Source organism: Eremomyces bilateralis (assembly GCF_010015585.1).
Source record: "Eremomyces bilateralis CBS 781.70 unplaced genomic scaffold P152scaffold_8, whole genome shotgun sequence".
Lineage (NCBI taxonomy): Eukaryota > Fungi > Ascomycota > Dothideomycetes > Eremomycetales > Eremomycetaceae > Eremomyces > Eremomyces bilateralis.
The window spans coordinates 721,749-742,775 of record NW_022985074.1 but is presented as its reverse complement, the minus strand read 5'-3'; the positions used below and the strand labels follow the sequence as shown (position 1 = coordinate 742,775).

At 51.1% G+C, this 21,027-nt stretch overlaps 8 protein-coding genes across 8 annotated transcripts; 5 read left to right on the top strand and 3 right to left on the bottom strand.

The window, feature by feature from the left end:
* The first annotated feature begins 247 nt into the window (after window positions 1-247).
* On the top strand, window positions 248-2,151 carry P152DRAFT_335261 (uncharacterized protein). The gene is made up of 2 exons (XM_033675290.1): window positions 248-1,376; window positions 1,436-2,151. Exons 1-2 carry the CDS (start codon window positions 622-624, stop codon window positions 1,776-1,778), a joined length of 1,098 nt encoding a protein of 365 aa, XP_033534644.1. The 5' UTR covers window positions 248-621; the 3' UTR covers window positions 1,779-2,151.
* P152DRAFT_396235 (uncharacterized protein) lies at window positions 2,090-2,482 on the bottom strand (the record flags this gene model as incomplete). The annotated part of the gene is made up of 1 exon (XM_033676343.1): window positions 2,090-2,482. A coding segment is annotated over one exon (393 nt), but the record flags the coding sequence as incomplete, so codon positions are not given.
* Window positions 2,483-5,854: 3,372 nt separating this feature from the next.
* Window positions 5,855-6,958, bottom strand: P152DRAFT_473534 (uncharacterized protein; the record flags this gene model as incomplete). The annotated part of the gene is made up of 3 exons (XM_033681245.1): window positions 5,855-6,103; window positions 6,157-6,633; window positions 6,683-6,958. 3 exons carry the CDS (start codon window positions 6,956-6,958, stop codon window positions 5,855-5,857), a joined length of 1,002 nt encoding a protein of 333 aa, XP_033534642.1.
* Window positions 6,959-9,005: 2,047 nt separating this feature from the next.
* Window positions 9,006-10,210, top strand: P152DRAFT_396544 (SET domain-containing protein; the record flags this gene model as incomplete). Its single annotated transcript, XM_033676364.1, has 3 exons — window positions 9,006-9,530; window positions 9,585-9,699; window positions 9,762-10,210. 3 exons carry the CDS (start codon window positions 9,006-9,008, stop codon window positions 10,208-10,210), a joined length of 1,089 nt encoding a protein of 362 aa, XP_033534641.1.
* A 768-nt stretch (window positions 10,211-10,978) lies between these two features.
* P152DRAFT_458179 (uncharacterized protein) lies at window positions 10,979-13,953 on the top strand. Its single transcript, XM_033679398.1, has 2 exons — window positions 10,979-13,349; window positions 13,419-13,953. The coding sequence occupies exons 1-2, from the start codon at window positions 11,464-11,466 to the stop codon at window positions 13,510-13,512; spliced, it is 1,980 nt and encodes a 659-aa protein (XP_033534640.1). The 5' UTR covers window positions 10,979-11,463; the 3' UTR covers window positions 13,513-13,953.
* Window positions 13,954-14,507: 554 nt separating this feature from the next.
* P152DRAFT_334819 (uncharacterized protein) lies at window positions 14,508-15,688 on the top strand. The gene is made up of 3 exons (XM_033675287.1): window positions 14,508-14,681; window positions 15,160-15,251; window positions 15,307-15,688. Exons 1-3 carry the CDS (start codon window positions 14,584-14,586, stop codon window positions 15,537-15,539), a joined length of 423 nt encoding a protein of 140 aa, XP_033534639.1. The 5' UTR covers window positions 14,508-14,583; the 3' UTR covers window positions 15,540-15,688.
* Window positions 15,689-16,167: 479 nt separating this feature from the next.
* Window positions 16,168-19,275, top strand: P152DRAFT_458177 (uncharacterized protein). Its single transcript, XM_033679397.1, has one exon. It carries the CDS (start codon window positions 16,553-16,555, stop codon window positions 19,034-19,036), a length of 2,484 nt encoding a protein of 827 aa, XP_033534638.1. The 5' UTR covers window positions 16,168-16,552; the 3' UTR covers window positions 19,037-19,275.
* On the bottom strand, window positions 19,261-20,951 carry P152DRAFT_458176 (uncharacterized protein). The gene is made up of 2 exons (XM_033679396.1): window positions 19,920-20,951; window positions 19,261-19,844 (listed from the first exon to the last, which is right to left on the bottom strand). Exons 1-2 carry the CDS (start codon window positions 20,631-20,633, stop codon window positions 19,554-19,556), a joined length of 1,005 nt encoding a protein of 334 aa, XP_033534637.1. The 5' UTR covers window positions 20,634-20,951; the 3' UTR covers window positions 19,261-19,553.
* Window positions 20,952-21,027: the final 76 nt, after the last annotated feature.

Below are 21,027 nucleotides of genomic sequence, written 5' to 3'. Positions count from 1 at the left end.
GTAAATGCTCTGACTATATCAGTCCATTATTTTGAAGGAAATGCGACTCTGAACACATCCATCTGATCGGTACTCTAGTTTTGCAAATGTCAGGGGTATTGAACCGTCTGGTGAGTTTTAAACGCCGCTCCCGAGACCTAGTTATCAACGTATACAGTCGTTGCATCATGGCGTATCAGACCGCTAGTAATTCTTCGACTGAATCACCGGAACCGCAACACTTCGGATAACTTGGATGTTTCTGCCGGTCTCGTTTCATCAATTCCTGTATACTGTCACATCTCCATCACAACTTGAAGCGGGTATAGAAAAGGGCACGCGACATCTCTTTAGTACTTTACATGTACTTCCGCAACTCTCAACCCACTTCCCATTGAAAAGAAATATCTTATATCGCTGAGCAGCGGCTGTGTCTTTCCTGGATGCGTTAGTCGAACCGGCAAATCACTCTGTGCCCAGCGATTGTTTGCTCTTCGTCACACCCTCCAGATCGTTGGACCACCCCAACTGGAGGCTAATTGGCTACTGGGCGTTCAACTTCGACTTATTGTCTGCACAATACCGACGACCGACTGGATTTGAAGTGAGGAAGCTCGTCGTCTGTGGACATATCCCGTTCCAATGTCTACAACAGCACACTGGCCTTCCTCATTGCCTCAGATACCCTGCATCGGACTACCGATGCTTACTGGTATCTTACAGGTCGGATGTACCCGGGGAAGTCTGTCGGGAACAGTGCTGCTCATTCCTGATATGATCACGGTCCAATTCGAAAGCAAACGAAAGCTCCCAGAACCACGGATGTTCTCTGATATTTGGCTTGGAATATCTGTTCGACTCTTAAATACTATCCTTCTATATACCTTCTTCTATCTCTATAAGCCCAATCCGCTCTACTACTTGACAGATCCGTCAACCACTACTCAGGCTATCCTTTTGACAAGTGAAGACTGGCGCTTAGCAGCCCTCATCTGGTTACCATTGCACCAACTCATGTCGCTTCCACATCCCCTTTCCCAACCACCACCACGTCCGCCAGTCTTAGGTGACCCTTCTTTAGCACCCCATGGATTCCACGCCGCAAGCTGTTCACATTCACCCCACCCACCATTTCCACTGTCGCCGTGCGAGGACTTTCCAATGAGTATGGGACCGCAGAGCCCTCGACATCCCGCCGTGGACGCCGCGGAGCACCTTCTGGAGAGCCTCCCGCCTGGGATGTTCCCTCCGTCGTATACCGATTCCCGGCGACCAAAGTTGCCGTTCCCGCCCAGTCCAAATGACCCCTTCATGATGTCTTCATGCCCATCCAGTCGATGTAGCTCGACGAGGGATTCATTCTCGTCCGGTCCTCCACTTGACGAGCTGGTGCGAAGGTCAATAGCGCCCCCCTCCCCCCTTTCCTCCACAAGTCGTCGCTTACCTACAATATCAGGACCAACCTCGCCGTCCAACTAGTCAACAGCCAACTCACCATCTCCAGTCGCTACGCCCAAATGCAACCGAAGATGTGCACCGACGGCCGGTTCCCCGAGGACTTCAAGACCGCCAAGACGCTCGAAGAAGTGCGGGTCATCGACCCGTCCACCCTCGACCGCATTCTCTCGGCCTACAACTTGCCGACGGACCTGCGCAGCTTGCGGATGACGAGCCGCGATCCGTTCTCGCCGAAGATGGCGCATCTGGCGAAGCTGTGCACCTTGCTGGATTTTCTCGGCGCAACGCAGGTTGCGGAAGCGGACAGGATGAGGAGAGCGGCGGTCATGGTTGGGTATTGAGGGCGGGATGTTCGTGCATATATGGTCGTGATATCCTCATGGTACGATTCTGATCTGGGGTCGCGGTATAACACTCGTATTCAAAAAGCAGTATTGTCTTCCCATGGTTCATGACGTCGTTAATTATGCGCTTCCCGCCTACAATCACAGCGACTAAATGGAAGATGTTCACCATGACCGCTCGTGGCCTTAAGATACAATAGATTCTGCAATCCGTCTCAATACATCCTTGCTCAATAGAGCTTTGGAGGGTGAACGATAGCGCGATGCCTTTTTCCATCCGAACTCATGGCCGCAAGCTTTGCCTAACATCAGTTAGTCGGCCGAGAACGCAGTACTCCCGATGCAACAAAGTATGGAGACTCACAGTACATGTGATTGCACCCTGCTGATTTCTCGATCGGGGCCGCGCACTTTGGACACCTTCTTGTCACCGACCTTTTCCACTTTTCGCTCCTCTCCTCGTCATCCTTTCCCATGATCCCCATGAGTCCCTTGGTTCGGTAGTCGTACTGGGTGCAGCTCTCATGCTCGTGCCATTCGGTGTTGTGTCTCAGACACTGTTTATGACCGCAAGCCAGGCACTGGAAGAAGCCAGTCGCGCCTGAGCATACGATCTGGCCGGAATCGCATTTGGTATTAAGGCACCAATGGAAATCTGCCATTCCGTTGACAGCGGAGCGTAGCGCAAGGTCATCATATCTAAAATCCCAAGTTAGCGTCGCCGGAGCACGTAGTACTCGAGTTACACCGACCTCCTGAAGGTGTCCGGGTCAGCATGTTTCTGAACCTCGTGGTGCTTTAGAACCGAATAAGGGCATTCCGGGCAACCTATCGGTCCCCAAACTTTGCGATTGACCTCGGAGGCAATCCAATTCTCCATACATACCCGGCAAACGTTAGGTACATGAGAGCAATTCTTTGTGATCCATTCAGGAAAGTCGCTTGCCGCCTTCGCCACGGTACACGTTGAACAAATTCGCTCAGTGACCGAGAGGAGATCCCACTGGATCAGCATCTCGTTAATGAGTTCGCCATATAGGGGAACTTGATTTTGGATGTCATCCTCTTGGATATCTTCCTTCATGATATCATTAACACGAGCTGTGAGGTCCTGGATCTGTTTGCCGATGTCTTTTCGCCTTTGGGTCTGATTGGGAACCATACAACTATCACCAGCCTCGTGATCATTTTTCATCATGGCAGTCTGTCTCCGTACAGAGGTAGTGGTGTTTATGAGCCAGGCTGTACTGCGCTTATATTCGATCTCGCACTCAATTTCGCTAAGAGACGTAATCCCCATATCTCTCAGTGACATATCGGGGTCCTTCAGTACTTGGTGGTTGAAAAGCAATCTCAATTTCTGCGTGGCAGGTTCCGAGACAGGATAGATCTTGTTGGCTGCCCTCAAGACATGTCGAACTGTAGTGCGTCCGGAATTGATGCTATCCCTCTTAAATCGTACAGCGTGTAGGTTGGCGGTACTATCCGGATCCCTGCGTCTATCCTCCAAGAAGAGCGTGTCGGGATAGTCGATCGTGATCTGAGATAAGGGGAACGGAACTACCCCATAAGACCTGACGGGGACCATGACGTCTAACAAGGGAGTATCAGCGAAAAAAAGACGAAGGATGGACGGCTCCTCGATGTTCAGGCATCGAACGACATGATTCTTCAGATCTCCAACAGTGAGGTAACCATTCTCGATTGCTCCTTTGTTAACATTGACCATCCACTGTTTCTCCTCATCTTGCAAGACAAAACTAAGCTTGTCGTACCCCTTCTTACTATCCTCCTGATCCGTGATTTCAATTGTCGGCCTGGAGGATGCATCTTGTATAAAGTAAAGCCCTTCAATCCATGGAGCGAACTCGAACGCTGGTAGCTGCTTTTCTGTTTCCTTTATTTCTGTAGATGGACAAGACGAATCTCCATCAGGACGACCACGTCCAATTGCAACGTCTTTGCTTGGGTCATCAACTATGGGAATATGCTCATTCGGTTGACTGCTTCGTGAAGGCTCCCAGGAAAATGCCCGGCGACATGATGACCGGCGTTGGCTGGGTTCTTGCACCGTTTCCTTGGGCCTATTGGCGATGGCATTGGCCAACGGAACCGTCAATGGATACCGAGAAATCGGTTCATGCCCGATATATGGAGAATCCAAAGAAAGTAGCAAATGAGCAGCATCCGCCATGACTTGATGACGTTATCAGCTCAGGTAATGCTCAGGTAATGGAGTGACCATGCTTTGTGGGATGCGAATACGTTCCGTGGGAGGACTCAAGATTGATAAATAGCCGGTGTAACGACGGACTTTTCAGAATCGGGAAACGTGGATATGAAAGATTGATTGATATGAAAGATAGGTTACAGAGGAGGATCTCGGCCTCTGATATCCATGATCGCTGCCTCACCTCACTCTCCTTCACAGCCATCCCGTACCAGGGTTTTTGCGATGGATAGCCATAGACGGCAACCCTAGCCAATAACATGAATACTCACCTCCAGTCCCTAGCTTGAGTGTTCCGGAGTGCTTGACACAACGCCAATGGTTCCCGTTGAGCCGAAGAATCCGGTGAGTAGGATCACTAGGACAGCCAGGGTCAAAACGGCCATCGAAGGCTGTGCTGGCTTGATAGATCAATCGAACAGTGTATTGATGGCTGCCTAGCATGTAGTTGTGCGAATCGACGTGCCGATTGGCCCATATTGTGTATGATCAGATTGACAATAGCCTCTCGTTTACCGATTCGAGCATGCAGGAATTGAAGATGCCAAAGATATGGAGGCTTGAAGAGTCTGACCGGATAGTTATTTGCTTCGCTGTTTCGGCGCAGTGCCGACCGTTTGAGTGTTGGAGGTGTCAGGTGACCAAGCGGAGGCCCCGAGCATAGGTGGTTTATCCGGGGTTTACCCGGATGCTTCAAGAATTTCCATGTTGGACTTTTGAGCATACTATACACTCCGTACTCCGGATCATCATCAACTTTCAAAGAATCAAACAAATCAATATTACCTATTTGACGAAATTATCGAACCGTGCTCTCCTTAAAGCATTGGATTCCCCTCGCACGATCCTTCCATCGCCTCCAACGGGCTCTCCAATCTTCTTCCATTTCGTCCGGTTGTCCACTGCGGTTCCGAAGGAACGCAACGTCCATCTCTCCGTTGAGAAGACCAATCCACTAGACCCGACACTATGATGCGAGGATACGATGCAGCGCCCAAACGGGGCGGTCCACGAAGCAAAAAGGACCGCGGGGTTAGCGGCCAAGTGATGGCTGTGCTATCAGATCCGGAAAACCGCAGCGTGCTCGCCGCAGTTAGCATGTTCACAGTTAGTCTTCCTCTCTTCCGCGCTTTGGAGGGAACGGCTCTTGAATGATATTGGTCCCCGGCCGCTTCTGCCTGGTTTTTGAGCAAGTGACTAGACTCAAGCAGTACTAACAGATCCATGATAGGCTGCCGTTGCTTTCCTGAACAGTCCATGGAGCGAAGCGCTTGTGGTGGCAACGTAGTTGTCGAATCGACAGCCTCCGCTCGATTAACAGAAAACGAAAGATATCACGGATCCCGCAGGGAGGAAGCTTCAATATGTCTTTGGGCATCGTTTTGATTTCGGATTGCCGGTGTATGTTGAGGATCTGTACAATAAGGCATTGGTGGAGTTACGGCACCCTCTGCGATGTTGGTTTCAAGGAATAGCATGCATACGGATACCGGTAATGCCATATGTTCTCTGCTCATCCTGTCATTTCTCGACTACGTCCTCAAATTTACGTCACATCCGCTTTAGGATGTCGAACTACTGCTAGTGTGCTCAGGCGTACATTGATACGACATTCGGCCGACGTGGCCGGATCTGCGTGACACTATCCTAATACCTACGAAGGCCTTGGCCCCTCTGATCGGTTGATAGCATCTAATTTTCGCCAGTATATTGGTGGAGTGGAAGAATCAATGGCTTGGTGGTTTGAGATCCTTCCTGGTGATACTTTACTTGCGAAAGGCTAACTTATGTACAAGAGTTGTTCAAAGCCAAGGCTCGGTCCATGGACCTTCACGGTTTGAGTTCAAATGGGAGTGGTCTGGATACCTTCCAAGCCCTTCTTCTCCACTTTCCACCCTGCTTGTTGAGCACCGTTGCCAGTGAACCATTGTGCTGCCTGTGCATCCCCTCGCAACAGCCACTTCAACCAGTTGGTACCTCCAACAGCAAATTCACCACCATTAACCTCTGCCCAGGTTGCCATGTGGCCAACATCGAGGTTACCCTTCCATGAAGGTATGTTACGGGGCAGGTTTTTGTAATCACGCTCGCCCTAATGACGGATTAGCTTTGGATGCGAACTGGAGGCAATGCAAAAATGCTTACATTCTCGTACGCGATATCCGAGCTACCACCAAGGAAATAGAAGACGGGCTGTTTCAGTGTCGCGACTGTTTGACGAGATGCCGAGTCGCTGAATTCTCCAGAGTTAAAGATCCCAATGGCCTTGACACGAGGATCGGCCGCGGTCTCGTACGCCTCCAGACCACCACAGCTCTGTCCTGCAGCAGCAATGCGGCTTGCGTCCACATTGGCATACTTGCCCTGGCCGGCGTTCTTAGTGACAAAGTCTAGCGATTGGATCAGCATTTTCGAATTGGTCTGGCCCGAGCCGGCTGGAGACCCATTGGCAATGACCAGGAACCCGTGAGAGGCCCACTCGGTCAATGCCTCATCGAACCAAGTACCGTCGGCCTTGCACGCTCCATTGCCCCAGACGAGTACAGGCAGCTTCAGATCTGCGGGAATCTCCTTGGGAAGATAGATGGTGTGGCCAGGGAGGCCTGGGTCCGTTGAGTAGCCCTGGAAGGATCAGTTTGTTTGCTATGGCTTTGGCTCAAAGAACACTCACCGCTAGATAGGGGCCACTGCCGCCAGTGCTCCCTGCTCCACCTCCACTGGATCCGCCCAGTCCGCCCAACAACCCACCGAGTCCACCTCCACTGGATCCGCCACCACCAAACAACCCACCGAGTCCACCTCCACTGGACCCGCCACCACCAAACAATCCACCAAGTCCACCCCCGCTGGACCCGCTCCCACCAAACAACCCACCAAGTCCCCCAAGCTGAGGGGCAGCTTCGGTGGCCACGGCCAAAAGACTGAGAAGGAGAGTCACAGACTGCATTTTGAAAGGAATGGAAGAAGTGAAATAACGGAACCGTGAGCTCTGGTAGTTCAAATGGTCTGTCGAGGACTGTGACTAGAAGAACGGAGAAGAGTGGTTCTTGCTGGAAAGGTCCTATTATATCACATTTGATTCCGGAATGACTACAAGAACACACGGGCCCATCTCGGCATGTTCTGACGACTTTCGAACTGCATTCATTTTAGTTAAAGCTCTTGGCAACCGTCTTCGACGTCCTTGATTTCTTCCATATGGCGCCATGAGATGGTGAAGATATGTCGCGCCTACTGATTATACGTCAAGAGAACGAGATTTTCGGACTGAGAACCCTAATTGTAAGCCAGGCGAGAAGAGTTCGGTCCCGAAGAGGTTAGTCCACAGGCGAACCGGGTCTTGGACGACCTGAGAAGCGCTGTTTGGCTGTGGAGAACGTGGCAGAGAGCAGGTGGGGATCATTCCGGAAGCGAGATTATTTAATATATGGAACGAAGATAGGGCACGTCATTCCGAGATTGCCCTAGTGCTCGCAAATGTCGCTTTGATTGACAGCTAGTAGGCGATCCCGTTTGTGATGGGAAAATTCATTAATATAGACTTTGTCCGAGTTATATTGCCAAGGATTGGGTTTAAGTGCCTAAATTTCCACAGAATTTGGAGGAGTCAACACAGCCCAGATTAGTGTTTCTACAATGTCGTGACATAGTAGATGGATATAAACATGCTCTTGACTAGAGTCTTGGAATGGTTATAGTTCGGCCGCTGTCTTGCTCAATAGTTCATTTGGGAAGAATGGTGCATTAAGGCTCAACAATGATGCACATCATAGCCCGACAGTCGAATCATAAGACAATAGGGCCACACTCAGGTTAGGAATAAACCATGAAGTGTAGAGGATTTTCTTCTAGTTTCACCTCTAGGGTTGATGCAAGCAAGAAACCGACGGTCGTGTAATTTGCAAGGTAACCATTATACAACATTGGATCTGACGAGAGCGCCGAGAGGCATACAAGAAGGCGTATTATTATTAAAATCTGCCCATCGTTAGACCCAACAGCAGATAGAGTCATAGATACCGTATTCAAGACATGCTTTCCCAAATTATGTCGAACTGCTATTCTTTGCCCGGGCAAGCTGTTCTAGATGGCCGTCGATGTGGTGTCGAAACTGACCTTCCACATATCAAAGGAGTACCTAGCTATTTCAAGCATCTCGACGTCATCAAACATATGAAACCATTTCCTGCAGCATGAGTACATATAAAATTCCGGTTGCAAGCTAGAAAATTCTATGTTCGGATCGAAGCATCGAAACTAAACAAAGAGAACCTGGACCTGAAGCAGTCACATCATGTGAAAGAGCATTTGGTGCCTTAATGCCTCAGTTGGTGATCACCTGCTTATCTAACCTAATTGGGCTAGCGTATAATTGCCTCTCACCGAATCCTAGATTGATGTCTCACACATAGGACCTTGGTTTCAGATATGTTACGAGCTGCGATCAACTCCGCTTCAGCAAGCAACGAGGCGCATCTCGCCGAATCAGAAGCCGTTTGATGGCTTGGGAAATCTCCATTTGAGAATGCCAGCTCTATTATGTGTAGGTTTCTTGCGGAGACTGTTTCTAACTTTCTGTGAAGCTCCCAGATGAAGCCGTTTGGAAACATTCGCGTGTACTGCCAGTCGAAGATCAATCCTGTTCGAAGTCTATTCATATTCCAGCTACGCCGCTTCATGATTTGAAGCTGATCATGAAATTATTCGTCTACCTTCATCTGCTCCGTTGATCGGCTGTCCCTTCACTTCGTTCCCGTACCTTTACCCGTGTCACGATGATGGTCGCCACATTCGACTTTCTATTCCTTCTTCCATTAGCAGCAGCCAAAGTTTCGCCACTGGCCTTTGATATATGTCCGTATCGATCCTCATTGGATCTCTTCGGCGGGAAATCATGCAATTATCGAGAGACGACTAGTTGCGTCGCAACAGGATTATGCGGTTCCAACAGCACCTCGGTATTACAGCAAGAACTGACTCTCAGCGAGGCAGAGATGAGAGTTTGGTCTCATAGACCAAAGTGCATGCGAAAATCCGAGGATCATGACTTTTACTGCATCTTCACGAGCACGGCTTTCGCGAATGGACGGGGCATCTCCATCTTCACGGACCCAGCTACCGCAAAGTCAATTGCAGGACTACCGGCGTTCACAAACCCCGAAACCGTAGCTCATATCAATGACGAGTCCGGATCTCCGTTCGAGAAGAGGGCTCTTCCTGGAAGGGGGTTTGGGCTGGTTGCAACACGGCCGTTCCACCGAGGGGATTCGGTTTTCTCCCATACTCCGGTATACATGGTCAATGATCAGACCTATGAGGCGTTGAATGAAGAGGATCGATTGGAAATGCAGCAGGAAGCAGTTAGACGATTACCTCCGGGAACACGGGACCTATATTTGGAGCTCCATGGGCATTTCGGTGGTGATGCCATTGACGATAGGCTTAACACGAATTCTTTCTATGTCGAGCTTGATTCGGATCGTGATGAGAAGCACAACATTATGCTCCCAGAGACATCGGTAAGTTAAAAGACCATGAAATCCGGTTCGATCCGCTATACTAACCCCGTTCAGCGGATAAATCACGATTGTAGGCCAAATAGCCACTATTGGTTCGATCCTGACACCCTGACACACCATGTCCACGCGCTCCGGGATATTCAAATCGGCGAGGAGCTCTCCATTTCATGTGAGTAGGACAATCCCTTGGGACTTTGTAAAGGCAGCGCGACCTAACCTTCCGCGCCTCAGATATTGACCCGACCCTCACCCGCAGCACGAGACAAGCGGTATTGAAAAATGGCTGGGGCTTCGACTGCAGTTGCTCGGCATGCACGCAGCGAGAGATATTCACGGCGGCTTCCGATCACCGACTCGACGCCATCGATTTCCTTACCAAGGAGCTTGCCAACCGAACAGAGGCATCTACTGCGTCCCCGGAAACGGCGGAGCTGCTCGTGTCACTGTGCGAGCAGGAGAGGTTGGATGGCCCGATTGCTGACGCGTACACGTATGCCGCGATAGAATATAATGGGGTGGGCGATCACCGAACCGCTCAAAAATATGCCATGTTGGCGATTGAACGAGGGTTGCTATATTCCGGCGAGAAGGACTCGGATGTCATTGCGATGTACCGGTTGATGGCGGACCCTCAAAATCACTGGAGCTGGATGTATAGGAGAAGTAGGCATGATCCGTGAATACCCATTCTCGTGGACGGGAACTGGGCGACGAGAATTGAAACAATCTATGTTTTACCCTAGTGGACTGACGACAACCGCCCTCCATTCCCGTTCTCTTGGGTTCGATCACGGCTTAGGCGCTCTTTGGATGGACATTGGGGGTTTCTATGGAACTCATACCCGGATGGTACTGTAGATGCAATCCTTCGCAAATTCACGGTCCGCGCCTTGTACCCTTGGTACCCACAGATTGCCTCATGCTATTTTCTGAGGCTGAAATTCCATGACCTGATACCGGCTTGCTGCGTATCAAGATTGTATACTGAAATCGAGGTCGTGACACCGGTATTCTAAGTGTTGCGATGAATCAATTGTCGACTGAGAGCGAGGCTTCAAGCCCGACTGCTACCGTCATACATAGTATGTAGTAAGCCAGACTTGCTATCTTTGCCAGAAAACCAATCTATATGTCATACACTACCGCCATAGCCCGACTATCGCACAGGATGAAGAAGGATGGCAATGCCTTAATGTCATAGAAAGCAACCGGGCGGCTGCTTGCGGGTACCTGGTGACAGATAACTCGGGAATTGGTTGAATACGCCCGCTAGGGACAGGAACAAGTCCCTAAGATTACTGATATATCGCTATCGTTAACAATTTGAGGCGCAAATATTTGAAGCCGCCGTCACCGCTTGTGGTGAGACAATCGGGTTAGTGTTATTAAACTTATTATGGATCGTCCTGTAGCGTGATGGAAGAGGGGACTATTCTTCATCTGATCATTATCAGTCCTCGCATGTCCAACACGTGTTTTATATTAATTATTCATAGCGAACAATACTGCAGTTGGTGCGTACAATTATTACAATCTCTCTGATTCCATGACCTTTCTGATACTACGACTATCTACCCCTCTCTAGCTGTCCTGCGGTTCGTAACTGTGAATTGCCCACTATCGTGACGAGTATATTCACATCTTGTTCCTCTTCTTTTCCTCCCATAGCCGCCAGTTTGCTATGGTTCTCTCCATGACAGCTCTGCATCGGAGACCGCAGAATACGAACGTCCACACGAATCGATAGCACGACGAGCATACAATATCATCGCTTTGCATTCGATTGTCCGCTAGAGACCATCCGTGTAGGCCGATACCTCACAGTTCCACAACTGTTGACTCGCCCAAATCACAATGCAGATATACCTTTCGTCCTTTCCTACCCATCAAGGCGATTCTAGAGAGAATATATCCCGCTTTGCCATTCTACATAATGGCTGGAAACGTCCCTTTCGACCGTCTCGCATACACCTCCATTGAGCTTCTGCTGAACTCGCTTCCCGACCGAAATGACATCCCGGAGATTACCGATCATGATGCGGAGCTGGACTCGGTACCGAATCCTGGCGAAGAGCAAATGGATACCCCTTTAAAGGAGCTGGAGGAAGTAGTGGACATCGCCGAGGATGCGTCTTCAGATCTATTTGCACGAGCTCTGACCCGACTGCTTCAGTGCATGGTCTGTTCGTATCCATTGCGGGATGGCATCAACCTACCATGCGGACACTCCGTATGCCGGCAATGTATTTCCACCGAGGGGAATGGTACGGTAGCCGTAGCGGGCGAAAAGCCGTCGATAGGAAATGCCGAAGGCTTGATGTGCTGTCCCGTTCGCACGTGCCGGAAACTCACAGCATCTGCGTCGATGAAAGTCGACAGAAGTCTTATGGCAGTGGTGGATTGCATGTTGAGGCTTATAAAGGAGACATCAGAGGTCAGCATCCCACAACTTGTCGCCGGACACACGGAGCGTCTGGCTCAGTATTCCGCGAACCACCCTTGGAGTTATGATGCGGAGGGCGATAGAGCGGCGCACTTGAAAAAATACGTTCTACTGAAACAGCTCCTCCACACGAAAACGGTCGAGACAGCGCTCATCCCGACATTTCCTCATCTGTGCTCTATGTTCGCTTTCGCCGCCCAAGGTCGATTTCCATACGATAACGACCTGATTTTCGAAAGACCCACGCCAGACTCGGGGCAAACTAGCCAAATAAATCTAGAGATGCCTAATCTAGTCCGAAACCAACTTGAGCGCGAGCTGGACTGTCCCATTTGCTACAAGTTGCTCCTCTACCCGACTACGACATCATGCGGCCACACATTTTGCCGTAGTTGCCTGCTACGAGCGTTGGACTTCTCCATCCTCTGCCCGAACTGTCGTCAAGAGCTCAAGATGCATGGCACCCTTCAAGGCCATGAACCAAACCGAGTCGTAACCGGACTGACGCAGCTTCTCTTCCCGGACCGGTCCGAGCAAAGGCGACAGGAAGATCTTGCAGAGTTGCATGATGGGGACGAGCCGGACGAGATACCGTTGTTTGTTTGCACTATAGCTTACCCTCAAGTGCCCATCTATTTGCATATATTCGAACCCCGCTACCGGATCATGATCCGCAGATCATGGGAAGGGAACCGGCAGTTTGGAATGGTCTTCTTCGCCAAGTGCCTACAGGAGCAGCATGGGGAGGATGCGAGCACTCAGGATCTCGGAAACCCTGGGCAGCTCATGCCTGGCAAGTATTACATGGAATACGGCACCATCCTTCAAATCGTGGAGAAAGGAGACCTCCAAAGCGGACGGATCAACCTCCAGCTAGTCGGGGTCAGTCGATTCCGAACTGTCAGTGTTCGTCGACATGAGGACGGGTACCTCATGGCCCGCATCGAACGACTCCAGGACGTCTCCGACGAGCTCGAGGCGTCCATTGAAGCGGCGGAAGTCGGTTCCAAAGGCGAGCTCAACCTCAGCGACCGCACCGGCTCCGGCTCCGGCCGCCTCGACACCAAGTTCGTGCAATGCTACGGCCAGCAATACTTCCGCACGCTTAACTCCCTGACGAACGCGGAGCTCATGAAGAAAATCCACACGTGGATCCCCCTGTACAATTCCTGGCTCCGGCCCAGCACGCGCCGTAAGATTCGCATCGCGTATGGGGATCCGCCGCTCGACGACCCGAAAGTGCTGCCGTACTGGACGATGCATATGATGCCGACGAACCAGGACGAGCTGTACCGGATGCTCAAGGCGGACACGGTCCGGGAACGGTTGAAGCTCACGTGCCGGCTCATCGACGAGATCGGCATCCATGAATGGTGGTAAGTGCAATCTTCTATCGCTCCGTCATCCGATACGGCTCATTTAAGCTAACAGGAAAATGCCTGGAGCTCCCCGTTTATTCCCATTCGCGTAGTTACCCTTCGTCGCATCCTGGCGATTGTCTGCCTATTTTTGGCGCTTTCCATCGCGAGGACGATATGAAAACGATACTGACACAACCTCGCATGAATTGTTGTGTATTTTACTTGCTGTTGCATGGATCAAGGATATCCTGATCTCTTGAATGGCGGTGGTTGAAAATATCCCTTGCATTTACTGGAGCAGTTGAGCAGGTAGTATATTTGATGTTGCTGAACGGAAGCCGGATTTGTATGACGGTTCAGGTATTCTTGTCTAAGTGCATATGATAATGATAAATCGAGATTTATCATTTTATGATCAGCCAATACCCGGTATTATCAAGCGACTTAATTAGCTCAGATTCCATGAACTTACCTATTGGATGGGTGGTTGGAATTGAAAAGCCTATCTTTGACGGGTGCAATTCCGAGGCCGGTCGCACAAGTCGATGTGGCGTTTGCGTGATTGTATCCAGAACTACGCCTGTACGGCACCTTTATTTCCTAATAATAATAATACCGGATTTAAGGCTTCATAATGACGGGTTTATGTCAAGTTGTTCCGCGGCTGCATTGTCACACAAACCGAGCTGAGAATCCACCATCCCCGGACAGTAGTCTCAAGTTGCGTCACGTGGGTGGCTTGTTGTCCAACGTTAGCAACGGAGGTCCGCAACCGTGACTGGAGCAATCAAGCGCGCGAGCAAGCAACTGGAGCACGCAAACTAGATGCCCAAGTCGACTCCTGGGATGATTGCGATGGAATTGGGATGGGATGGGGACCGCCCTCCCGTGAATCCGACGCTCCCAGGCCTGCAGCCAGGCCAAATCCGGTCCCTGAATGTTTCCTGCTTCCTGGCTTTCTCTGCTGCCGTGCCCCTCGTCGGTTCTTCCGTCACTTTCTAAGACGTGGAGCTGCTTCTGTTAGGGTCGCCAGTTGGGCCCTTCGCTCATCGCTGATGCGCTCTCCATCCTCCTCCGGTCCCTCTCCATCGCCCTCACCCTCTCCTCACCTTCTCCTCACACTCTAATCCTCTCCTATCATATTTAGGAAGCTTGAACCCGTTATTTGGTGTTGAAACGTGGGATTTGCGGCGCATTTTCTCCACGTTAATTTGCCGTTTCACTCTTTGCGACACCAAGGATTATCGATATGCCTCCAAGAAAGCGAAACCGAGAACCGGAGGCGGACGAGTCCGAGGAAGAGCTCGTCGCTCTGCCGTCCGACGACGATGGCGAAGAAGAAGAAGAGTAAGTAATTTCTCATTTTCATATCGCAGCGCAGCGCGGAGCGCAATTGCGATCGCCTTTTCGTCTGTTCCAATTCCACGTTCCCAGTCTTTAATGATTCAATCCTCCCCCACCTGCTCCACTCTGCCTCGCGCAATCCAATTGTTGGTCGTCGTCGTCATGTCGTCGTCGCCATCGCCAGCCTCGCGCGACCCGTTCGTCGTCGTTTGCGACAATGGCGATTCGATGAGCAATTGAGAAATTCGGCGTTGCCGGAGTGTTGTATTTGATGTTGCTAGAATGGTTGGAGCTTCTCAGAGCTGTCCATGATGGAGCTCCAATCCGCGGAGCTCTCCTTCAGCCCGTCCAATCCCAGGAAACGTTCAGCGGCTTCATCGATATTTTCGAGGAATGCCTTACCTCATTGGCTGGTCTTTTCTCACCTTCAATATCTCGTCGGTATTCATCGTTTCGGCTGACTAACTGGCGTCGTGTTCAGATATGACGAGGATGATGACGAAGAGGACTACAGCGAGGACGAAGAAGACTCCGAGGAGGAAGCTGCAGAAAAAGAAGAGCCCGCTGCTCCTAGTAAGTGTCACTAGGCATCGATTTGCTCCATCATTCCCTAACACCGTCTCCGCAGCTCCCGTGACTAAAAAGCGCAAGCTCCAGCCTGCTGCCGACGAAGAATTGCCCAAAGAGGGGGAGGGCGAGCCAGAAAATGAGGAGGAGGAAGCCGAGGGAGAGGACGATTCCGAAGCCGATGAGAGTCTCGCCGCCACGAAAACAAAGAGAGTCTCTGGAGAAGCATCTGCGGACCACGGCAATGGTGAGGTTGGCGTCGCTGATGACGAAGAGGACGAGGACGAGGAGTGACGGATGGGATATGATATACATGGCATATGAAATATCCAGAGAAGGATCTCTATGGAAATCGGGTTGGGAAATGGTTGAATAAAATATACTTTCTCTGGGTGTTTAATTGAAGGTTGTTTTGAAGGTCGGGTTCGCATGATGACTCTGAAACTCCACACGAGGGACATAAGATAATTTGGACTGCTGGTAGGAATAATTAATGACGCCAACAGGAATTCTTGATTCCTATATAAGTTGAACAAAACAACCACTCCAGCGGCTTGCTTAATTGCCTACTCTAAAAGTTGGGAATGATGACAATCTGTGTCGATAGGACCTCCAACCTCCGGTAGCCGGTATTGGTCAAAGTCAAAGACCCATGGATAATAGCAGCGGATAACCATAAAAGTAATAAAGGATCCATGAACAGTGTAGGAGAAATATCCAGATGGGCAGAACATTCCCCACAGAAGAAATCAATATAACTAGTGATATATTTAGGCCTTCTCCGTGGCTGATGGAGGTATCAAATTCAGGCATCAAATCCAGGCTTTCAATCACCATCTCAGCCTAGGCAACAGAGTTGTGCCTGAGGCATCTAAATATATCTGGAGAATTCACTTCACGATTTCACGACTCACGTCTCATCATTACGATTCTGGACTTTCACTTTGAATTTTACATCTCCAAACTTCTCTTATCACAATCCACCTTGGTCAATCCCACTACTAATTTCTTCTTACCTCTATAAAACCATTTTCCCAACTACCCACATACTTTCATCCTTTTGCTTTCGTCCATCACCGCTTTGACCCCAACCTTCCCGGTGACTCGATTGGTATTGCGGGGGTACCCCTTAGACGGCATTATCATATGCGGTCGGAATATGACGTGTGAGCCTTCGATACACCAAGCCGAAAACCTCAGGATCTCTTGGAAATCACATCATACCTAGCAAGAGCGACTCTACCATCCCCTTGGAGGATTCTTCATCGTCACTCCCGTCCCGCCACCTGGACCTCAACTCCTTCACAATGTCTACCGACGCGGCGCAACCCCAACCACGCCGAATCCCTCGATTCCCCTCCATCAAAAATGCCCGACCGAGACAACATCGATCCTCGGCCGCGTCTGCTCCTCATGGCTCTCCGTCTCGCGATCCAACCCCACCATCTACTCGAGGCACCCTACTCCCCACTCCTGGAGCCAGCCGCGATGACGCAGCATACAATCAAGCCCCACCTCCGAAGAAACCGAACAATTCGGGTCATCCTGCTACCAGTCAGCCATGCCCGGAGTGTGGTGAGAGGGAGGTCATCGAACACGACGGTGAGATTGTTTGCACCATGTGCGGAACGAAGATCGCGGACGCCAATATTGTCGCGGATGTCATGTTCGGTGAGACGTCGACCGGTGCGGCAGTAGTGCAGGGAGGTTTCGTCGGCGAGTCGCAGCGATATGCAAAGACGATGGGCACTGCCTTTAGGAAGGTCGGAGGAGGAACCGACAGCCGAGAACAAAGCATGCGGATCGGTCGAGACGAAATTACAAGATTGGCGGCGGCTTTAAACCTCCACGCCCAAGTGGAATCCGCCGTTGGAATCTACAGCTTGGCCCACACGAACGGTTTTATCCAGGGTCGTCGCACCTCTCTGGTTGCGGCCGTGTGCCTCTATGCCGTTTGCCGACGCGATAACAAACACGATTTCATGATGCTGGAATTTGCGGAGAAGCTCAAAATCAACGTCTACGTCATTGGCGATACCTACAAAGCATTGGTCAAGAAACTGTATCTCTTCGACTATGAGAATGGAAGCTCGAACGATAAGAAGGAATTTTCACCGATTCTCAACCTCGTGCCTCTTATCGAGAAGTTTGCCGGGCGATTGGAGTTCAAAGACTCCTATTTTCAAGTCGTTTCGGATGCGAGCTTGATTCTTAGTCGCTTCAAACAGGACTGGATGGTCACGGGGCGGACTCCAGCAGGTTTGATCGGTGCGTGCATCATTCTTGCTGCACGTATGAACAATTTCCGGCGAACGGTTCGAGAAGTCGTCTATGTGGTAAAGTCATCCGATGCCACCATCCTAAGCCGACTCCTCGAATTCCAAAACACCGTCAGCAGCAAGCTTAACGTGGATCAATTCCGACAATATGCGGATAAGCTGAAGATTCAACATAATCCGCCTGCGATCCAGAAGAGCAAGGAAAAATCCGAGCGGCTGGAAAAGCTCAAACGTAAGCGGCAGGGAGAAGTGGATCAAGACGAGGTGCAGCAAACGATTGAGGCGGCCGAGATGCTCACCCAATCCTCTTCATCCTCATCATCATCTTCATCATCCACTGCGGCGCAGAAGGCGGTCAAGGCTAAGCCAGGAAGGCCTAAAGGCTCGAAAACAAAACGGACTAAAGAATCGGAGCCATCGCGGAAGAAGCGGAAGCTTGATAAAGATGGATTTCTTATCCCCCCCCTTCCAACTCCGGCATCGTCCATGAGCGTCTCGCGTTCCGCGACGGCCGAATCGGCTCACGACGCCGCATCCCAGACGGAAGACGACATGGACCGCGCCCCGACACCCATGTCTCTTGCAAGCGATCTCTCCATGACGGTTGAAGAGGCCTTCGCAGTCGCGTCCGTTATGACCAATGAAGCTGCAGGCCCGAAGCTGCCGGGGCGAAAGAAGCGCAAGAGGTCCGACGAAGATCGCGTCAACATCATCATCAACGACGAAGACCTCATCGACGAGAACGACACCCTCGAACGGGACATCGAAGAGTATATCCCCGAATTGTTCAAATTCTCCGAAGACCTCATCACCTCGGCTGCCACTCGTGCCAAAGTCCAAGCGGAGCACCTCCGCGGTACGAGCAGCGTCCTCGACAGCACGGAGATCGGCGAAGACGAGTTTGAAGACGACCCCGAAGTGGCCAATTGTCTCCTGTCCGAACCCGAAATCCGTGTCAAGGAACGCGTCTGGGTCACGCACAACAAGGAATGGATGCTCGCGCAGGCCAAGAAGATGATCCAGAAGGAACTCGAGGAGCGCGAGATGGCCGAGAACGGCGGCAAGCGGCTCGTGAAGCGGCGCCGCAAGATGGGTCGCATGGGAGACGGGAGCGTTCTGGAGGGCGGAAAACCGGTCACGAACGCGACCGAGGCGAGCGCGCGGATGCTAGCGAAGCATTCGAAGAATTTCCTGTCGAAACATGTTCACTGGGACAAGCTGATGTCGATCTATGGAGGGGATGAGGAGGCTCGTGCGCCGTCAGTTACTTCGGGTGCTCCGTCCGTTGCGGCGGGCGAGGCAGGAGAGCCTGGACAGGCCGCCGTCGGGATTGGCAGGCATCCGGACGAAGAGATCCTGGAAGAGTTCGCGTCCGATGAGGAGGACGAGGAGGAGGATCGTAGGCCCGCTGCAAAGGGCGACGATGAGGAAGAGGAAGTGGAGGAGAGTGGCGAGGAAGAGGACATGGGTGAAGAGGATGAGGAAGTCTATGATGACGAGGAGTTCTACTAGTTTGGGGGCTGTCCTAGTGACCAAAGTGAGGAGGCATTGGTAGAGACTGTCGTTACGAATTTCCTTGCTCGGGAACCACCAACTATGGGTCCAGTATCAGCATGTGTTGGAGTTGGGAGTTCTGTAGCATTTCCCGGAGGGGAGCATTTGCATCGAGATTGATGCCGGAATGCCTACTTTATCATGAACGCTAGCAAGTACTATAGCCTGGATAGTTCAATGCACTCAAATTCACTATCACAAGCTTGTCCAGATTACATGAGAATAGCATAAACCCTCTTTGGTGCTTGAGGTATCTCATGTTTTCCACGAAAACTATGACACGCTTCTGCGTCTATCTGAATTGAATCACGAACGGTTGATAAAATCGTGGTGATTCAACCTTAAAGACCAGGCACGAATGCCTCACTAGCAAGCCATTATGTCGCGCCTAAATTTGTTTCTCTCTTAGTCTCCTCCATTCCAGCGTCGTTCATCGGACCACACGAGCGACGACGTCTCAGAACAGCAGCGTCCCTCACGTATTTACGGTGCTGTGGCTGAACACGCCGAGCACATTGTCATCTACCAACCAGGCTGTGTCAAATTCTTCTGGCGGCAACTTTCGCGCCAATCCGTAGCCTGGCTTCGGATAATGCGCCGGTGGGTCGGTGTCATAGCCCGGGTCGTCGGGTTCGAGAGGCGGAGGTGGGTGGATGATAGATAGGTGGTCTGCGTGGAATAGAGGGATTGCGGCATGCTTGGTAGAGATGTCGACCAGCAGGTCGACAAGGGTCGAGGGCGGCAATGAGGTGAAGTATGAACGTTTCTTTTCAAGGCATGGTCAGTTTAGAACGCAAGGCCATAGGTTGCTCTGAATAAGGCGAACTTCGAGCGTACATACCTCTGCGGGCGAGAGTCCAGATCCTGGCACCAATCGAGTAGTTGCCTCGGTGAGCTTGGTGGGCTTTCCAGAACCGTTCTTCTGAAGGCCAGGTCGAGCCGGCCGTGTACACTTCGAGCAGAACCAGTCCGCGTTCTCGTTATCGATGGACTCTCTCGGAATCGGCGGGTGATGGCAGTACTGATGATACGTGGCTCCACAGCTCGCAGTGCTGCAATATACGATCGGATTCTCGGCTGGCGAATTGGCGCGCCCGCATAGCTTGCAGACCACGATCTCCAATGCCTTCCGCCCGCTACCACCGACTCTTCGTTTCGGATGGGACACAGGCGACGGAATGGCGGGGACGTATTGCGACGGCTTGGTCACGCTTCGTCCTGACTTCGTCATCGTTTGGGTCAGGGTGACCTCGACCGACGAGTCTGAGTCGTCTGCCACCTTTCGTTTCCGTTCCTCATCATCATCTTTCTGTTTCTGTTTCTGTTTCTTCCCCGACCCTTTCGGACGCCCGCGCTTGCGTTTCACAGGTTGCGTGAGCGTGCTCCCGTCGCTGTTCTGCACCGTGACCATATTGCTAAGCACATGCTGGCGCGCGGCGATGTATTGCTGGGACGTTTCGGGATGCGACGTATTGGGCGCGGTGGGCGCGGTGGGCGCGGTGGGTCCAGGGATGAATTGAATGAAGTTTGGGGATGCGGAGGGAAATGTGGTCATTCTATTGTGGAATTCATCGTTCACATTTGGTGATGGAGTCGGTGCCAGATCCATGATCGCTCCTGTGATCGGTATTCACTAGGATATCGTGTGTGTGAGACTACGAAGTAGGATCGAATATTCATCCGCCTTCGGCCAGGAGAGCTCACAGAACGATTTTGGCCTAAAGGTTTATCAATTTCAATAACGAATAACGTAGTAAGAAAGTTTTCAAACCTCTGATATCCACTTCCTACAAACGCCCAAGTTCGGAGGAGAGATGTATTCCGAGGCTTTGTAGAGGTGATCGGTGAACGTATGGTTTCGGGTAAATCTGGCGACAGTATGTGAGTAGAGAAGTCGACTACGGCTTGAAATCGCTTTTTTGGTCGATAGGTTTAACTATTATACATAC